Source organism: Bubalus kerabau, chromosome 6, assembly GCF_029407905.1.
Source record: "Bubalus kerabau isolate K-KA32 ecotype Philippines breed swamp buffalo chromosome 6, PCC_UOA_SB_1v2, whole genome shotgun sequence".
NCBI classification, from domain to species: Eukaryota; Metazoa; Chordata; class Mammalia; order Artiodactyla; family Bovidae; genus Bubalus; species Bubalus kerabau.
The window spans coordinates 35,461,633-35,480,911 of record NC_073629.1 but is presented as its reverse complement, the minus strand read 5'-3'; the positions used below and the strand labels follow the sequence as shown (position 1 = coordinate 35,480,911).

General features: G+C 43.5%; 2 protein-coding genes across 5 annotated transcripts in view; one reads left to right on the top strand and one right to left on the bottom strand.

Moving 5' to 3' along the window:
• AKNAD1 (AKNA domain containing 1) overlaps nucleotides 1-19,279 on the bottom strand; it is a 45,001-nt gene that overhangs the window by 2,444 nt on the left and 23,278 nt on the right. The window contains exons 7-14 of the mRNA XM_055587099.1: nucleotides 16,889-16,956; nucleotides 15,130-15,243; nucleotides 12,557-12,695; nucleotides 12,367-12,452; nucleotides 6,822-6,919; nucleotides 3,064-3,184; nucleotides 2,838-2,944; nucleotides 478-559 (exon numbers count right to left, since the gene is read on the bottom strand). Coding sequence (XP_055443074.1) covers nucleotides 478-559; nucleotides 2,838-2,944; nucleotides 3,064-3,184; nucleotides 6,822-6,919; nucleotides 12,367-12,452; nucleotides 12,557-12,695; nucleotides 15,130-15,243; nucleotides 16,889-16,956 — 815 coding nt within the window. The remainder of the gene's footprint in view (nucleotides 1-477; nucleotides 560-2,837; nucleotides 2,945-3,063; nucleotides 3,185-6,821; nucleotides 6,920-12,366; nucleotides 12,453-12,556; nucleotides 12,696-15,129; nucleotides 15,244-16,888; nucleotides 16,957-19,279) is intronic.
• Nucleotides 15,141-19,279, top strand: part of GPSM2 (G protein signaling modulator 2) — a 112,146-nt gene continuing 108,007 nt past the window's right edge. The window contains exons 1-2 of one of the 4 annotated variants that reach the window (XM_055584883.1): nucleotides 15,141-15,174; nucleotides 15,356-15,474. The gene's annotated coding sequence lies outside the window, so the exon portion shown is untranslated. Of the gene's footprint in view, nucleotides 15,175-15,231; nucleotides 15,475-19,279 lie in introns of those variants that run through there. The other 3 variants (XM_055584888.1, XM_055584884.1, XM_055584882.1) reach the window with 3 other exon arrangements.

Here is a 19,279-nt window from a genome sequence, read left to right as displayed (position 1 = left end):
GCTTCTCTAAACCGCCATATTAGGTAATAGTACTCTATGCCCCCTTTTCCTCTGCCAAAAAAGTAAGAGCAGAGACAGTAGTTGACTTTGTCACTGTGTCCTCAGGACTAGCACAATGTCCTGCTATTGACACTCAAATATTTGTTGAAAGAATAACTGAATGACTGAAATATTAGCCAGATATTGGTTTGAATCCTGACTACTACTTAAGATCTAGGTCAGGGGGCCCCCACCTCTGGGATCTAATGCCTGATGATCTGAGGTGGCACTGATGTAATAATAATAGAAATAAAGTGCACAATGAATGTAATGCGCTTGAATCATCCCGGAACCCCCATGGAAAAACTGTCTTGCACAAAACTGGTCCCTGCTGTTTCAAAAAGGTCGGGGACCGCTGCTGTCGGTGATCATGGGCAGACAGTGCACTAGGCACATGGCATACACCAAATGGGTGGTCGTTTTGTTCATCATACTCACTTCCTTGGTATGGGTTCACATCCGTCATTAGAGTACTTTGGATTTGCTCTTTGGAAACAGATCCATTTTGGTTTTGAATGAGCTGAAAAATGTTAGCTGTGGTCAGATTCAGAGCACAAAAAAGATCCCCAAATCCAACGGTGGGTATATGGCTATCCTTTCCTGAACTTTTCTGTATAAGTGAAATATTTCATAAAGTTTTAATAAGGAAATAAACCTAGGGAACATGGAAAGTAGCCATTGAGTATTCTGAATTCAAGAAAAGAAATTCAACATTTAAAAGGAGTTTTATTAGCAGACAAGAAACCAGGAGTCTAAGTTCCTTTGGTACTAGCTGAGTGACTTGGGCATGTCTATGGGTTCAACTTCTTCATCTGGCAAATGGAGGGATAATATTTTCCAAGCGCTTGGACCAAATGGATTTCTAAAGTCCTCTCTACTTTAGGAGCAAGGATTCTAGGAGTCAGAAACTAAAAAATTATGTTACTAAGACAATCCTAGAAAATAGAGACTAAACAGATAAGATAAAGGTAGGAAAGTCACCATGGAAGACACAAAGAGCTCCAGGGAAGGGAAGAGAGGCAAAGCATATGTGTGCTCAGTTGCGTCCAGCTCTTTGCAACCCCTTGGACTGCAGCCCACAAGGCTACCCTGTCCATGGAATTTTCCAGGCAAGAACACTGGAGTGGGTTTCCACTTCCTACCTCAAGGGATCTTCCCAATCCAGAGATCAAACCCATGTCTCCTGTGTCTCCTGTACTGGCAGGTGGATTCCTTCCCACTAAGCCACCCGGGAAGCACAGTGGACAACAAATCTGCCTTCTCTGTTGCTGAGGCTCCCTTTCCCCCCTTCTCTTGCCTCTCCTTCTCTCTTCTCTGTTTTCCTTCTTTCTCCTTTGGTCTCCTGCCATATCCATTGGTCTCTAGTATCTTGGCTTCACTCCCTCTCAGGAGGGTCCCACTTGACAAGGGGACAGAGAGGGATTGTCCCTCAGACATGGAAGGCAAGGCAGGAGCCAGAAAGTCCAAATTTAGTCACACTGCACCCTGACTTATTTGTCGTGACAAACAGTGGTACTAATGACCTCAGTCTTAACTCCTTGGTCATCTCATTCTTTATTTGTAGAAACTGAGAGTTGGAAAAGGTCATAGAGTCATCTGGTCCCATTCTCATTCAGTCTACAGATGTACAACATCCTGACAAAGTACCGTGTATCTCAGTCTGCAGGTGGAACTCACGACCTCCTGCAACAGCCTGCTCCATTTTCTATCCTTTCTGGAGGGTCTCTTAAACACTGAACAAAAGACGCCTCCCTGAGACTTCTACCCTCTTGGCCACTATACATTCACTAATGGCATTTCAACATCACTTTTCAAACGACTCAATTGCTTTCCTCATTCATATATTAGAATGAGAAGTCTCATGTGCTGTTGACCCCCAAATCAAGGAGATAGTAAAGAAATGTGCCTGTTGCTTCTGTGGAGTCTTAGGGACTGTCACCTCAACAGAACACATCCAGTTGGAGGATTAGGCAGCTGGGGGTGGGTAGGGGAGACACAGCTGAGGTCAGTCTGGTAAACACAATTCTTTTAGTCTTGGGCATTGCAACTGTGAAAGGTCAGAAACATTCTCTCTGGTGCCCTGTCCCCAGCCATGGAAAGAGCTCTGAAGGTATGAACTCACCCATGAGGAAAGGATGTCGGAGAACCAGATTCGGTTGTTTTTCAGAAGCAAGACAAGGGTGTGCCCTCCCCACTCTGTGTTCCCTTGGTCCACTCTGCTCTCTTAGCACTTAACCACATCTTGCCGTGAACTTTCCTCATTAGGGTATGAGTTCCTTTTTTTTCAACAGGTTGTAAACTCCTCGAGAGGAGGCAGCCATTGTCTTATTCATCTTTATAAATAAATGTTTGTGGGATTTCAGGTATTTCCAAAGACAGCAAAATATTGCATTGAAATTAGCAACATGATATTTAAGGAGTGTAAAAATAGTCTATTTCTTTGCATACTGACTTTTACTGGGGATATATTTAAAGCTTTTCCCCCTTCTGAATAATAACAATAATAGTGGCAGTCAGTCATTTGCTCATCAAATATTTATGACTTGTTGCCGGATTACACTGGTATAGCACTTCGTAACTTCAAAGTCCTTTATTGCTAGGACTGCATATCTACCAGCCCAGCCCCTTGCCATCCAGGTGTCGGGCTGGATGTGGATGTGTCAGATGAGTGCTGGAGACCAGGCAGCAGACTCAGCAGGTGCTCAGCATATGGTAACAGTGGCCAGTGTGACATGTGTCTCCCATGGAGGGAGTCTAGGTTGTTTACAAAGATGGGATCATGCAGGAGATGTACTTACTCGGTGAAGAATTATTTTCATTTAAATAGCGGAGCTGAGCAAAGGCACTTCTTTCTGTATGATTAAAGAAATTCTGTCCTGGGGTGTTGTATCTATAATGAAATTCTGAAAAGAAAAGATTAAAAATGCAACTCACTGCCTGCAAACAACCGTTGTGCTCACTTACGGACAGAGAACCAGATACAGCCTGTTTTTTTATCCTGAGGTGGCCCAGTCGCTTTCATTTTTAGGTGGTTCTTTACTGCAGACTCTCTGGGAGTTATGACTCTTAGTGCCACAGTTCTCACACTTACTGCTCTGCAGTCCAATCCGAGATGCAGAACAGCAGCTATATCCTGTATCAGAACCTGAAAAAGCCCAAGTTATGCAAAGGAAGTGTGAGGTTTTTATTACTATAATCCTAAAATGTGTTTTGGACAGTAGAGCTCTGATCATGCAAAGTACGCATTAGCCCCAGAGTGTTCAGTTTTCCCTGGGGGAAATTTATCACACAGGTTGCCAGCCTAGGGGTGATATTTTGGACACCCCCCCTCCCCCACCTTATGACAACTGAGAGATGTTTTGATAAGTATCAGTTCTGATAGGAAAGTCTCAAGATTTGCCCAGGACATGTAGGTGTTTAGTAAAGGTCTTCTAATGGATGGATCTGCGAGAATTTGGCCCATGGAATTATCAGACCATCTTGCATTTGTAATTATTTCTCAAGATTTGCCCTGATACATCCACATTTTCTTCTCAGACCCTACAGTGGCCAAGAGCTTATTATCGAGGCAACTGGAAAGATGGTTTTCCTCTACAACACATTCATAAATCCATATGGGAACTTGAATCATAGCTTTGCCCTCATCAGAACCACAGAGAGGCTAGTAGTAGAGAGCATGTGTAACTGGTGCAGGTCTGGGTCTTGTTTGGCTGGCTGTGGGCAGTGGCGCTCTCCAGGAAGGCCAGAGCATGGGAGCCTGGGTCCAGCAGGTGAGTATGTCACACTCGGGTGTCCAAGCAACATCTCGATTCCAGCAGAGAAGGGGTTGGGGGACAAAACTGCTGCCAGTGCTATTAATGCCTGCCTTGCTGCACTCATGGTTACACTCATTGTAACATTGTCTACCAAAGTGTAAATCACGAATGGAGTGAGCTCTAGGAAGGTTTTTTTCCTTCCCCAAGTCTCAGTCAGTAGTTACTGAATGCCTTCTAATTCAGAATTCAAGGAAATTACAAATAGAGGAAGAACGATGTACACCCTGGGCTGGCTGTGTTGTACAAGGGAAAGAACGTAGGCCTGAGTTTGAAGCCTGATTCTGCTACGTACTGACTGTGATGGTTGGTAATATGTCACAAACTCGAACGTGCTCCTCAAAGGATAGAACCTAATTCCTCTCTCAATTGTGGTTGGATTTAGTGACTTGCTTTTAACAAATAGAATAAAGTGGTAATGATGATGTGTAACTTCTAAAACTAGGTTGTAAGAGTCATTGAAACTTCCATCTCAGTCTTTCTCTTGGATCACTTGCCTGGGGGAAGGAGGCTACCAGATCATAATGACATTCAAACAGCCTACTGGCCCACCTGGCGAGGAACTGAGACCCCTGGCCAATGGCCATGTGTGAGAACAACCTTAGACGCAGATTCTCTAGCCCCAGTAAAGCCTTCAGATGATGGTAGTATTGGCCAACATCTTGACTGCAGCCTCATGAGAGACCTTGAGCCTGAACCACCCACCTAAATGGCTCCTAAATTCCTGGCCCACAGAAACAATGAGATAGCAAATGTTTGTTGTTTTGAGCCATTAAGTTTGGGGATACATCATTACACAGCAATAGATAATACACCAGGCTCTTTGACCCTAGTTGCTTAATTCCTACTTATCTATACAATAAAGACAATAATTCCTACCTTTTAGGGTATTATGATAGTTCAGTGATATATACTGTATGTCAACAATTCTCAAATTTTTGATTTCCGAACCCTCTTACACTCTTAAAATTGAGGACCCTAAAGAGCTTTTCTTTATTCTAGTTTTAGTACCTCAGATGCTACAATGCAGGAGACCCAGGTTCGATTCCTGTGTCAGGAAGATGCCCTGGAGAAGGGAATGGCTACTCCCTCCAGTATTCTTACCTAGAGAATCCCATGGACAGAGGAGCCTGGCAGGCTACAGTCAATAGGGTCAGACACACTGAGTGACTAACATTTTCATATATTATAATATGTGGTGTTTTTCATACCTGCACTAAAAGTCTTATCTTCTTGCACCGGAGAACTGTCATACAACATTCAGTTGGTTGAACATGGATTAGTAGAGAAGTATTTATTTATAAATTTCAAGTCATTTTTACTCTGTAGAATCATTTAGATTTTCCTAAGAAGGAAAGTTATGACCAACCTAGATAGCATATTGAAAAGCAGAGACATTACTTTGCCAACAAAGGTCCATCTAGTCAAGGCTATGGTTTTTCCAGTGGTCATGTATGGATGTAAGAGTTGGACTGTGAAGAAAGCTGAGCACTGAAGAATTGATGCTTTTGAACTGTGGTGTTGGAGAAGACTCTTGAGAGTCCCTTGGACTGCAAGGAGATCTAACCAGTCCATTCTAAAGGAGATCAGCCCTGGGTGTTCTTTGGAAGAAATGATACTAAAGCTGAAACTCCAGTACTTTGGCCACCTCATGCAAAGAGTTGACTCATTGGAAAAGACCCTGATGCTGAGAGGGATTGGGGGAAAGAGGAAAAGGGGATGACAGAGGATGAGATGGCTGGATGGCATCACTGACTCAATGGACGTGAGTTTGAGTGAACTCCGGGAGATAGTGATGGACAGGGAGGCCTGGTGTGCTGTGATTTATGGGGTCGCAAAGAGTCGGACATGACTGAGTGACTGAACTGAACTGAAGACTGAATGAGCAGTCCCAAGGGGTTTTTGTTAGAATTTTAAATTGAGAAATTAAAAAAAAAATACTTTAAAAAAATAATCATTTCATGTTCACAAAATAACATTTTTAATGCAAAACAGCTATTTTGAAAATTTTAAAAATCAGTGACCAGTGAGAAAAGCGGCAGTATTTTGTGTTTTGGCAAATACCTAGAATATCTGGCTTAACCGAAGGCAGCTGGCTTCCACAGGTGTGTCTCCATTCAACCTGTTGCAATACGGTTCTTTCAGGGAAAAGAGAGGACCTCACAGCCCTCCAGGGACCCTCTGACCACACTTTGAAAATCCCTGCTCGGTTCTGGTGTATAGAGTAAGTCTTCAGTCAGTGAAACCTATTATTATTATTAGAAAATGTGTCTTCTACAGAGAAGAAATAGAGCTACATGTGACAGAGTAGGAATAATACTGAGTTGAAGGAAAGGCTCTTGGCTATCAGACTATGGGAACGTAAGCAAGCCTGGTTAGTTCTCTGGCCCCCCGTTTCCTCCTGTATGAACTGGGTAGATTAGGCTTGGGTGCTGATTTTCTCCCTCCTAGCTGCCTAAGCTGCAGGCCTCAGCCCCATCTCTTCTTCATCCAGGGCAGTCCTGCCAGCGGTTATTTTTCTGCTTAAACTATCTTCAGAGAAAGGTCCCTATGACTAAAAATCATTGAATTCCATGCACTGGTGCTCTCTGGGTCTCCTCTCCACTCTTTCTGCTCCTATGAAATGTATGTGGACAAGTCCTCAGCAGCTCCCGTGTGGGTGAGCTCCTTAGGTGCAGATTCTGGTTCATGCTTGGGGGCTGCCGCACAGAACTGAGACCACCTCGTGACTGAGTCACGGAGCCCTGCAACTCCAGGCAGAGACAGTTGTGGGCACTTTCACACTGCTTGACCACATCTCGCCTGAATCAATTCATTACTAATTCTTTACATTTTGCAAAAACAAAAATTAAAATGCAACACCCTAGTCTAGGTAAAGCTATTTAGCATAGCAGGTATTCTGCCCATAGTAAGCAGAACCCAAAGAGGGGCTGGAACCATGACGACTGCCCCTAGACCCCCTCAGCTTACCGAGCACTGAATCTGGGTGCAGCATCTTGTCTTGAATGGCAATAGGAAACCTTCCACAGTCAATTCCTCTGTGATCTTTTTTCTCCATTTTTTGCTTCCTAAAAAAGATGCATAAGATTCCATAAACATTTAGTACACTGCTAATAGAGATAGTGAAGGAATTGGTAAAAGTGAAATGTGAAATTTCTTGGGTCAGAGCCAGTAGCGATGGAGAATGTATGTCATTCTCAACACAGCCAACCCTCAACCCTCTGCCTGCCTGTTTGAGAGCTTTCCTGATGAGAAAGTGCACCCAGCACAATCTGGCCTGGTGAGAACATGTATTTGTGTGTATATTAGATACTCAGTCGTGTCTGGCTCTTTGCAACCCCATGGACTATAGCCTGCCAGGCTCCTCTGTTCATGGAATTCTCCAGGCAAGAAAACTGGAATAGGTAGCCATTCCCTTCTCTAGGGGATCTTCCTGACCCAGGTCTCTCACATTGCAAGTGGATTCTTTACTGTCTGAGCCACCAGGGAAGCCCAAGAACATGGATACCAAACATTAAATCTGTTTCGTTTTCCTGAGGATAATATCTAGTCATCATATACACATACACAATTAGAAATATGAAATACAGAATTATAAAACTTAGAGTTTTCTTCATATTCATGCTTCAAATTCAGTTCTTATCAGGGGAAGAAGCTATGCTACCTGTTGGTACCAGATCACATGACTTTGTATCCAAAAGTACAAGCTGAGCGATCCAAAAAGTCCTGGATTTTGTTCTGTGTCTCTGGTGACTCAGTGATAAAGAATCCGCCTGACAATGCAGGAGACTCAGGTTCAATCCCTGGGTCAGGAAGATCCTGTGGAAAAGGAAATGGCAACCCACTCCAATATTCTTGCCTAGGAAATTCTGTGCATAGAGGAGCCTGGTGGGCTACAGTCCATGGGGTCACATAGAGTTGAACATGATTTAGTGACTAAATGACAAATATGGGGCTAAAGGCTATGAGACCATTGTTGTTCAGTCACTTGGTTGTGTCCAACTCTTTGTGACCCCATGGCCTGCAGCATGCCAGCATGCCAGGTTTCCCAGTCTTTCACCATCTCCTGGAGCTTGCTCAAACTCATGTCCATTGAGTCCGTGATGCCATCCAATCATCTCATCCTCTGTCATCCCCTTCTCCTCCTGCCCTCAATCTTTCCCAGCATCAGGGTCTTTTCCAGTGAGTCAGCTCTTCCTATCAGGTGGCCAAAGTATTGGAGCTTCAGCTTCAGAATCAGTCCTTCCAATGAATATTCAGGATTGATTTCCTTTGGAACTGACTGGTTTGATCTCTTTGCAGTCCAAGGGACTCTCAAGAATCTTCTCTAACACCACAGTTCAAAAGCATTAATTCTTCGGCACTCAACCTTCTTTATGGTCCAGCTCTCACATCCATACATGACTACTAGATAAACCACAGCTTTGACAAGACAGATCTTTGTTGGCAAAGTAATGTCTCTGCTTTTTTAATATGTGGTCTAGGTTGGTCATAGCTTTTCTTCCAAGGAGCAAGCATCTTTTAATTTCATGGCTGCGGTCACCGTCCGCAGTGATTTTACAGTCTGTCACTGTTTTCATTGTTTCCCCGTCTATTTGCCATGAAGTGATGGGACCAGATGCCATGATCTTAGTTTTTTGAATGTTGAGTTTTAAGCCAGCTTTTTCACTCTCCTCTTTCACCTTTATCAAGAGGCTCTTTAATTCCTCCTCACTTTCTGCCATAAGGGTGGTGTCATCTGCATATCTGAGGTTATTTATATTTCTCCCTGCAATCTTGATTCCAGCGTGTGCTTCATCTAGCCTGGCATTTCTCATGATGTACTCTGCATAGAAGTTAAATAAGCAGCGTGACAATATACAGCCTTGATGTATTCGTTTCCCAGTTTGGAACCAGTCCGTTGTTCCAGGTCCAACAGTTCTAACTGTTGCTTCTTGACCTGCATACAGATTTCTCAGGAGGCAGGTAAGGCAGGTTTGGTATTTCCATCTCTTTAAGAATTTTCTAGTTTGTTGTGATCCACACAGTCAAAGGTTTTAGTGTAGTCAGTGAAGCAGATATTTTTCTGGAATTCTCTTGCTTTTTCTATGATCAGCGAAAGTTGGCAATTTGATCTCTGGTTCCTCTGCCTTTTCTATATCTAGCTGTACATCTGGAAGGTCTCAGTACACATACTGTTGAAACAGAGCTTGAAGGATTTTGAGCATTACCTTGTTAGCATTTGAAATGAGTGCAATAGTATGGTTGGTTGAGCATTCTTTGGCATTGCCTTTCTTTGGGATTAGAATGAAAACTGACCTTTTCCAGTCCTGTGGCCATGGCCAAGTTTTCCAAATTTGCTGGCATATTGAATGCAGCACTTTAACAGCATCAATCTTTTAGGATTTGAAATAGCTCAGCTGGAATTCCATCGCCTCCAGTAGCTTTGTTCATAGTGATGCTTTGTTTGTAGAGACCATGTGGTGTTCATTTTACCGATGCTAAGCCACCAAGGGGCATCAGAAAGATGTGCTATGGTATTCATACTGGGACACTTCCCCCAGCCATCTGTAGCTTCAGTCTCCCTCCTTCACAGGAACTCTAACTCCTTGAAAGGGATTTTAGTTGATAAAAATTCTTAAGAAAGTTCTAGCTCAGCCCCTAGGATACTGTAATAAGCCCCTAGGGAACGTTGCTCATTCTTAGTGTGGAGGGCACCGTGCCCAAGATATCCTGGACATAGCCAGTGAGTCAGGAATGAGACTGATTCCCGGAAATGGGGTTTGAGCCTCAGGCCTTGCTTGCAAATGCAGGCTCATCCAACTGTGCCTGGGCCTGCTGCTGGTGGACTCCAACCTTGCTTGGAGTCTGTGAGGCTAGGGGCTGAGAAGCCAGGCACTTTCCTGCTTCTTGGAAAAACATGCTCTCCTCCTGAGTCACATATTTTCTCACACCTTATTTTCTGCCTCCACCCTCCTCCTCTGGGGCATGTGAACATCTGCTCTCCAAAGTGGAAAACTTGGATTGCACTCAAGTGAGCTCAGTCTAATACACGACTTTCTTTTTCCGCCTCTTTGAAACTTCTTTGTGCACTAAAATCTTCTTGCCAAACAGCTAAGGGAAGCTCTACTTGAGAAGACAGTTTTTCAGCAAGACAAAGTTTTTCAGCAATCCAAAATCTCTTAAATCCAAAATTCTGCATCAGACATAAAGGGATAAACATTTTACATGTAGCATAATTGTTATTTATCTGCATGTATATAAATATCCTTCAAACAGTATGTGCATCAGTAGGCTAAATAGATAATACATTCCATCTGAGAGAACTCTAATCTTCTAAAAGAGTAAAGAGTCTATACAGTCTTCTGTTCAATTAATTCCTCAAGGATGATGTAGTTTACCAAGATTTCAAATGATAAACCATGCCTATTGCCAGCAATAGATTTACTGTTAGATCTGATTTTACACTTGGCTGTGTTTTACCTTCTAACTTGTTTGTTATAAAAGAGAAAATGTAGTCTGGAACATTGGTCCCTGTATTGGTACTTAAGTGGTTCTGTGAGGTCTAGACTATAAATTTGGTAGAGAAATATCTAGTACTTTGAATGCTTAATCAGAATGTTTTTAAAATATCAGACTATTTTTTATTATACTTGTTTTTATTACTGTTGTTTAGTTGCTAAGTCATGTCCGACTCTTTGGAGAAGGCAATGGCACCCCACTCCAGTACTCTTGCCTGGGAAATCCCATGGACAGGAGCCTGGTAGGCTGCAGTCCATGTGGTCGCGAAGAGTTGGACATGACTGAGCGACTTCACTTTCACTTTTCACTTTAATGCATTGGAGAAGGAAATGGTAACCCACTCCAGTGTTCTTGCCTGGAGAATCCCAGGGACAGAGGAGCCTGATGGGCTGCCATCTATGGGGTTGCACAGAGTCGGACACGACTGAAGCGACTTAGCAGCAGTAGCAGCAGTCCGACTCTTTGTGACCCCATGGACTCTAGTCCATCAGCCTCCTCTGTCCATGGGATTTCCCAAGCAAGTATACTGGAGTGAGTTGCCACTTCCTCCTCCAGGGGATTTTCCCAACCCAGGAATCAAACCTGCATCTCCTGCATTGGCAGGTGGATTCTTTACCACTGAGCCACCAGGGAAGCCCTTAATTATATTTACTAAAAAAAAAAAAAAACAAAAAACACCTCAAAACCTAGATTTTAATTCAATAAATAAAAATAGTGAGCCTGCGTTGACTGAGGGAGTTGGCATTATTCAAGGCCCTTCTATCCCTGAGAGTCAAAGCTGATGGTTTATTAGACTGATGGTCCACACCAGATGACACATGGAGATTTTTTAGGGGGTGGAAACTCAATAGAACCCTGATGACAATTACCTATTCCCATGCTGGAATGCTTTCTAACAGGAAACTGCAGTCTTTCAGACCTTGTCATCTGCCTTTATTAGCGTACATTACATACACATAATTGTGGTAACTAAACTGCCCCTCCCTCCTTGACTGTCAACCTTTCTAAGGTCAATTAGTCAAGGTTTGGCCTCAGTCCATGTACCTCAGAAGCTTGGAGGAGGCACATCTGGCTGATTGATAGAAGCTTCAAATAAATGATTCTGAATCCATGTGGACTAACAGTTGACCTAAGAGTGTTTCAAACCCATAAAGGGTTTCTCCCTAGGATTTCACATCTACACTTTTTTACCCAGTTTACAGCTTGTCACCTGGATGATTTCTTGCTGAGGGATAGGGGAGAAGTAAACCCTGAGATGTGGAATTAGGCTTGTTTCTGGTGGGACTGGGGGACAGAGGTGAGACCCAATAGGGAAGATTTTTCAGTCATTGTGAGGGAAGAGTAGTGAGGGTGGGAGCTAGTATACAGTGGTGTATAATAATCTCCCAGGTGGGCAAGGTTCAAAGGGAGCCTTCAGGCCAAACCACCCTCCATATGCTGTAGTTGTGATTCTTAACCAAGGGGCCTATCAGAGTCAGGGGAAATTTTAAAAAAATATTCCCACAAGGGCTCCGCCCCGGGGAGGCTAATACAGTAGGTGGGGCCTGAGGCATATACATTATTTTCAAGTCCCCTGGTAAGGTTGAGGGCCTCCCAGGTGATGAAGTGGTAAAGAATCCGCCTGCCAATGCAAGAGATGAGGGGTCCATCCCTGGATCGGGAAGAATCTCTGGAGAAGGAAATGGCTACCCACTCCAGTATTCTTGACTGGAGAGTCCCATGGACAGAAGAGCCTGGAGGGCTACAGTCCATGGGGTCACAAAGAATCGGCCACGACTGATGCATCTGAGCGTGCACGGTAAGGTTGAAGCTCTCCCCAGTTGAGGGCCACGGCTAAAGGGATTTGTCAGTTGAGAGAGAGGGCGGTCACTGTGTCCAACCCTGAGGTCTGTGATTCTGTAACTTGGCTCGTGGCTGCTGGTCGTTCAGTGAGTTGATGCCCACCCTGGCTGGAGTTATTATCCCAGAACAGGCTCCCACCCACTCTGGGAATTTAGCAGCCGGGAACCCTCACCACTGAAGTACACGGAGGCAGAAGGCACAGCTTGCACTGGTCGTCTCTGCACGGTCCTGCCTCCCCGAGGCGGTGCTGGGCTCCTCCTGCACCACAAAACACACACAGATGTGGATGCGACCGAGGATTTGACTTACCCCTCAGGGGCTTGGGCACAGCCCAGCACGCGTGCGGAGCCCGCCAGACTCACCATCGCAGGACGCCTCCGCTCTGCTTTCTGGCTTGAGCGAGAGTTGGGGGAGGATGGGGCGGGGTTTCTGTGCTGTAATGGCCTAGGGCTTACAGAAAGGAAGATTCCACCCTGCCTTGACTTCCTTCCTTCTCCAGACATTTAAAAGTCTAGTTTACAGATGACAGAACACTCCCCCAACACACACCCCGTCTTTTTCTCTTTCCTTTGGTTTCGAATTACCCCAAACTCCACTAGAGGATGAAGAGACTGACGATGGTTTTTAAATCCTTCACTGATTTAAATCTGATCACTGTTCAGCAGAGTCTAAAAGCCTTTCCAAAGCACTGTATTCAACTGCGAATTAAAACAAGGTTTAGAGACTGTCTAGAGGCCTACAGTATTGTTTATATGTCCCCGTTTAACACACACCCAAAAATCACACTACGGAACTGAAAGGGCTGACACCGCCCTTGCTATGGTTTTACCCTTTATGTAAACAAAAAAATAAACACTTTTCTCACCATTACAAACAATGGTGAGAAAGAAGCATCATTGTACAAATAGAATGTTTTGTACAGTGTACAAAACATTTCCATATTTTGAATTACTTCCTTAGGAAGTGTCTGGGTCAAAGGTTGTGTGATGACACACGTGGCCTGATTGCTTTCCACCAAAGCTGCACGAACTGCATGCTGCCAACAACATGGGCAGCTTGCTTGGCCACACCTTCCTCTGCATCAGGAATTATCTCTTGAAAATGTTCTTGTTCATTTAAAAAGTAGGGGTGGCTCCTTGTGTTATTAACATTTCATCTGTTGTTAAAGGAGATAAGTGTTTCCCCATATGTTTATTTATTGGTCGTATTCCCTACTTGTGACTTTTAGTTATTTTTTTATCCATCAATTTTTTGGAGGGTTTCAGTGTTTTCTTATTGGCAAAAATGTGTTGATCGTTCCTTGTGCCAGGTGCCTCTCATATCGTCTCCTTTATCCCTTCCCACCATCCTGGCAGGTTGTCCCCATTTTAGTGATGAATAATCTGAGACTCAGAGAGTTTAAGCTGCTTGTCAGGGTCACACAGAGTGAGTGACCTAGCTGGCATCTGAGCCCCTCCCATATACTTGTGTCGTTAACCACACATCTATGGCTCTTTCGTACCTGTGTCAGAGCACTTTGTATGATAAAGATCTCAATACTGAGCACTGATTGCTCTTAGTGTTTTCTAGGTTGTCCACCTTTCTTAAAAATATTGACTGTGGTTTTGCAGACATTAATTGAAATGTTGATACTGTCAAAGAGGTGGTAGAAATGGCCAAGAAACATACAAAAATGGGTAAATTTTACAAACAGTCAAAGAAATACAGATTAGCACAATATCAGTTTTCATTTATCACTTTAGTGAAGGTTGAAAAGAAAAAACAGATGACCTGGTTTGGCTCAGGCTGAAGGCACCTTCATTCCCAGGCACTGCCGTGGCCACCACTTTGCTAAAGGCTAGTTTATCAAATTTTCGCTATGTACTTTTTGAACCATCATCTGCAATCCTAGATTTTTATCCAAAGGAACTAATCAACTCTAGCCAAATGTTTCCATGTTAAATGATTTTATTGAAGCAGTGTTTATCCTATCAAAGAACCAGAAACAATTGAATGTCCCTCAATAAGAGATTGGTTTAATAAGTCAGGGTCTACCCATACAATGAAATACAAAGCAGTGCTTAAAAATGCAGCTGTAGGTTTACTCAATAACAGTTGAGAGGCCCCCAATATAATGTTAAATGAAAAAAGTATATTCTAAAACAATACATGTATGACCCCACTTTTGCAAAAAGCATGTGTATCAGAGGAAAAAAGACCAGACAGTTTTTCTCCCAGAGAAATGTTCCTTTTTATACTTTTCTCTGTTTTCTGATTTTTTTTTTTTTGCTATGAACCTGTATAGTTATAATTTTAAAAATAATGAGGCTTTTTTTTTTTTTTACTTCACTCTCCCTCTGTGTTTTCTTTTATCACTCATAGGCCTACAGGGGAAACCCCTGCACTTCAGATTTCCCTGGTAACTCATATGGTAAAGAGTCTGCCTGCAGTGCAGAAGACCTGGATTCGATCCTGAGTTGGTAAGATCCCCGGAGGAGAGCATGGCAACCCACTCCAGTATTCTTGCCTGGAGAATCCGTGGACAGAGAAGCCTGGTGGGCTACAGTCCATGGAGTCTCAAAGAGTCAGACACAACTGAGAGACTAACACTTTGACTTTCACTATATTAGAAGAATGTAGAGGGGTGCCCTCTACCCGAGTTGGGAGACCTGGGATCCAGTATCCCCCGTCCTTTGTGCTGGACAAGTCTCTTCACCTTTGTAAGCTTTCAACTTTTTTCTTCAAGAAGTCTTTGCAAGCAGCCAAGTTCTGAACCAGCAGAATTATTATTGTCTACAGCTTATTATAAATTTGTCATTATTATTTTAGGCCCAGGGGTTTTTAATCCCAGTATTTCCAATTCCTTTATAATGGAATTATCTCAAAATGTGGTCCCCAAACCAACAGCATTGGCATCAGCTGGGAGCTTGTTAGAAATGCAGAACTGTAGGCTCACCCTAGACCTGGTGAATCAAAGCCAGCATTGCAGTAAGACCCGCAGGTGAGTCCCCTACACGCTGCAGTTGGAGACAAGCCCTGATCTAGAACAGGTGCCTCAGGAAGGTTTCTCCTGCGTGCACAGAGAGTGGGAGGGTTAGCCATGTGGGCAGCTCTCACCAGCACTAACATCCAGGACACCCATTAGAACGAGAGCTAAGTGATCTTAATTATGCTAATTTCAGAGTCACAGGCAGCCATACTGGGTGGGTAAAAGTGCCAAGGCATTGAGCTGAACGGAGCCAGGACGGGGCTCCTAGATACTACCCTGGAGCAGAAGACAACCTCACGGCCATTTGCTCTGGTTAGTCTGTTTTGTTTTGTTGTTTTTTTTTCTAAAAAAAAAAGCAGTTTGAATTTTAGAGTCAGTTCTTGAGCCCCACTTTGGGGGATTATTCGGCTTTTGGTTAGTCTGGTGAAGTCATTGAGAATTTAATTTCAGCACTCCGGGGATGGTGGGAAGGAGTAGCCTGAAGTAGAGTGTGGTGGGGACGTCAAGCGACCACTTGCCTTTTTCTCACCCTCCCTTCCCCAGACGCCTTTGTGCAGAGGGTTCCCCACAACCCAGGCAGCCAGGCTCCCGTGGAACCCACGGTCCACTTCTCCCTCTTGAACCCTCAGGAGGAGCCCATCGCTGCACTCGTTGCTAGGGCTGCAGGGCCAGCTCCTCAGAAGAGGGGGCCTCCTGTCCCCTCTCATGCACACGGGCCTGGGAGCCCTGCAGAACGGCTGGAGTGGTCCTTGAGTAACTGGGGAGCCGAAGGGGACTTGCCCTTAGGGCTGCAGTCCTATAGGAATGGACTCAAATCAGTTCTGTGTCCTTAAGACATTGCATTCTCCTGCCTCGAGTCCCCTTCCCCAGACTCCTCACCTAGCTGCCTCCTTCTCATCCCGCAGTACTCAATTCACATCTCACCTCTGACCCTAACCTCCCGCAGTGAGTTACTTTTGGTCAAATCCCATCATGACCAAGGTAGCTACCCCCAGGTAATATAGTTACTATGAGCCAGGTCCTGTCTTAAGTATATATATTAACTCACTTAAATATCCTCATTATATCATTAAAATTTCTAAGAAGCTGCCAGGTGAAGCCAATGCTGCTAGTCTTGGGACCAATTTTGAGATATTTCATTATAAACACACTAGAAATACTGGGATTAAAAACCCCTGGATCTAAAATGATAATGACAAAATTATAGCAAACATAATATTATGCTGGTTCACACCTTTACAGTTTGCAAAGTCTTTTTGCTGAAGAGGAGTTGGAAGCTTAGATAGGTATTATTAGCCCAACTTTACACAGGAGGAAAACAGGCTCAGAGAGGTTACATAACTTTCTTAAGGTCACAAAGCTGATCAGTGACAGAGCCTGGATTTGAGCCCAGACAGTCTGACTTCAGAGTCATAAAAATGCTTTATTACTGGCACCTGCATAACACTTTTAACATTCTGTAGTTCCACGTTAATTTTATCTGTTCATTGCATGTGTCCCTCACAGAAATGTAAGCATCTTGACAGTAGGTGATTTGTCTGTCTTATTTATATTGTATCCCTAATACTTAGAAAAGTGCCTAACATTTAGCAATAAATATTTGCTGAATGAATGGGTAATACTAGCAGTAGACTCTTTTCAGGGCTATTTGTCACAAAGTTATAGAGTCCTCATCATCTTGCAACAGTTGCTGTAAACTTGGGACCAGTTAAGAGCAAACCCATACCTCATGGAGCGCTGACCAGGAGGCTGGGCTGCCTCACGAGGCTCGTTCACACCGTGCTGAAGGGAACTCTGGCTCAGGATAGGAGAGAGAACCAGCTGTGAGCCTTTGAGATCATTTGTTAAAACCACCCTGGCTCAGAGTTTACTATACTGAGTATGCACTCCATATTGGGCATTCACTTAAATGTTTGGGCTGCAAAGATGGGTACAAAGGCGCAAGACAAATGAGACACAGTTGTATGGGGACACAGAGGCTGGGGCAAAGAATTCTGCCTTGGGGCGGGTGGCTGTGCATCAGGGTTGGGTCATATAAATGGCCTAACTCTGAAGATGAACGAATGGGATTTTGCTAGGTGGGTAAGTGTTCTGAGGAGGCAAACCTAACTTGTTTGGAAGGGCTAACATTTGTATAATCTTCAACATCCTGTCTGGAATGCAAAAGTAGGAAGTCAAGAGATACCTGGAGTAACATGCACATTTGGCCTTGGAGTACAAAATGAAGTAGGGCAAAGGCTAACAGAGTTTTGCCAAGAGAACACACTGGCCACAGCAAACACCCTCTTCCAACAAGAGAAGACTCTACACATGGACATCACCAGATGGTCAATACCAAAATCAGATTGATTATATTCTTTACAGCTAAAGGTGGAGAAGCTCTATACAGTCAGCAAAAACAAGACCAGGAGCTGACTGTGGCTCAGATCATGAACTCCGTATTGTAAAATTCAGACTTAAATTGAAGAAAGTAGGGAAAACCACTAAACCATTCAGGTATGACCTAAATCAAATCCCTTATGATTATTTGTAAGGAATTTGACAAACAGATTCAAGGGATTAGATCTGATAGACAGACTGCCTGAAGAACTATGGATGGAGGTTTGTAACATTGTACAGGAGGAAGTGATCAAGACCATCCCCAAGAAAAAGAAATGCAAAATGGCAAAATGGTTGTCTGAGGAGGCCTTACAAATAGCTGTGAAAAGAAGCTAAAGGCAAAGGAGAAAAGGAAAGATATACCCATTTGAATGCAGAGTTCCAAAGAATAGCAAGGAGAGATAAGAAAGACTCTAAGTGATCAATGCAAAGAAACAGAGGAAAACAATAGAATGGGAAAGACTAGAGATCTATTCAAGGAAATTAGAGATACCAAGGGAACATTTTATGCAAAGATGGGCACAATAAAGGACAGAAATGCTATGGACTTAACAGAAGCAGAAGATATTAAGAGGTGGCAAGAATATACAGAAGAACTATACAAAAAAGATCTTAATGGCTCAGATAACCACCATGGGGTGATCACTCACCTAGAACCAGTCATCCTGGAGTGTGAAGTCAAGTGGACCTTAGGAAGCATCTCTATGAACAAAGCTACTGGAGGTGATGGAATTCCAGATGCTGCTGCTGATGCTGTGAAAGTGTTGCACTCAATATGCCAGTAAATTTGGAAAACTTGGCAGTGGCCACAGGACTGGAAAAGATCAGTTTTCATTCCAATCCCAAAAAAAGGCAACGCCAAAGAATGTTCAAACTACTGCACAATTGTACTTATCTCACATGCTAGCAAATTAATGCTCAAAATTCTCCAAGCCAGGCTGCAACAGTATGTGAACCGTGAACTTCCAGATGGTCAAGCTGGATTCAGAAAAAGCAGAAGAACCAGAGATGAAACTGCCAACATCTGTTGACTCATCAAAAAAGCAAGAGAGTTCCAGAAAAACATCTACTTCTGCTTTATTGACTACACCAAAGCCTTTGACTGTGTGAATCACAACAAACTGGCAAACTCTGAAAAAGATGGGAATACCAGACCACCTGACCTCCCTCCTGAGAATTCTGTATGCAAGTCAAGAAGCAGCAGTTAGAAATGGACATGGAACAACAGACTGGTTCCAAATCAGGAAAGGAGGACGTAAAGGCTGTATATTGTCACCCTGCTTATTTAACCTCTATGATGAATACATCATGAGAACTGCTGGACTGGATGAAGCACAATCTGGAATCAGAATTGCCGGGAGAAATATCAATAACCTCAAATATGTAGATGAAACCACTCTATGGCAGAAAGCAAAGAAGAACTAAAGAGCCTCTTGATGAAGGTGAAAGAGGAGAGAGAAAAAGTTGTCTTAAGCTCAACATTTAGAAAACTAAGATCATGGCATCCGGTCCCATCACTTCATGGCAAATAGATGGGGAAACATAAGCCTTTCTTTTTTGGGCTCCAAAATCACTGCAGATGGTGACTGCAGTCATGAAATTAAAAGACGCTTGCTCCTTGGAAGACAGGCCATGGCCAACCTAGACAGCATATTAGAAAGCAGAGACATTATTTTGCCAAAAAAGGTCTGTCTAGTCAAAGCTATGGTTTTTCCAGTAGTCATGTGTGGATATGAGA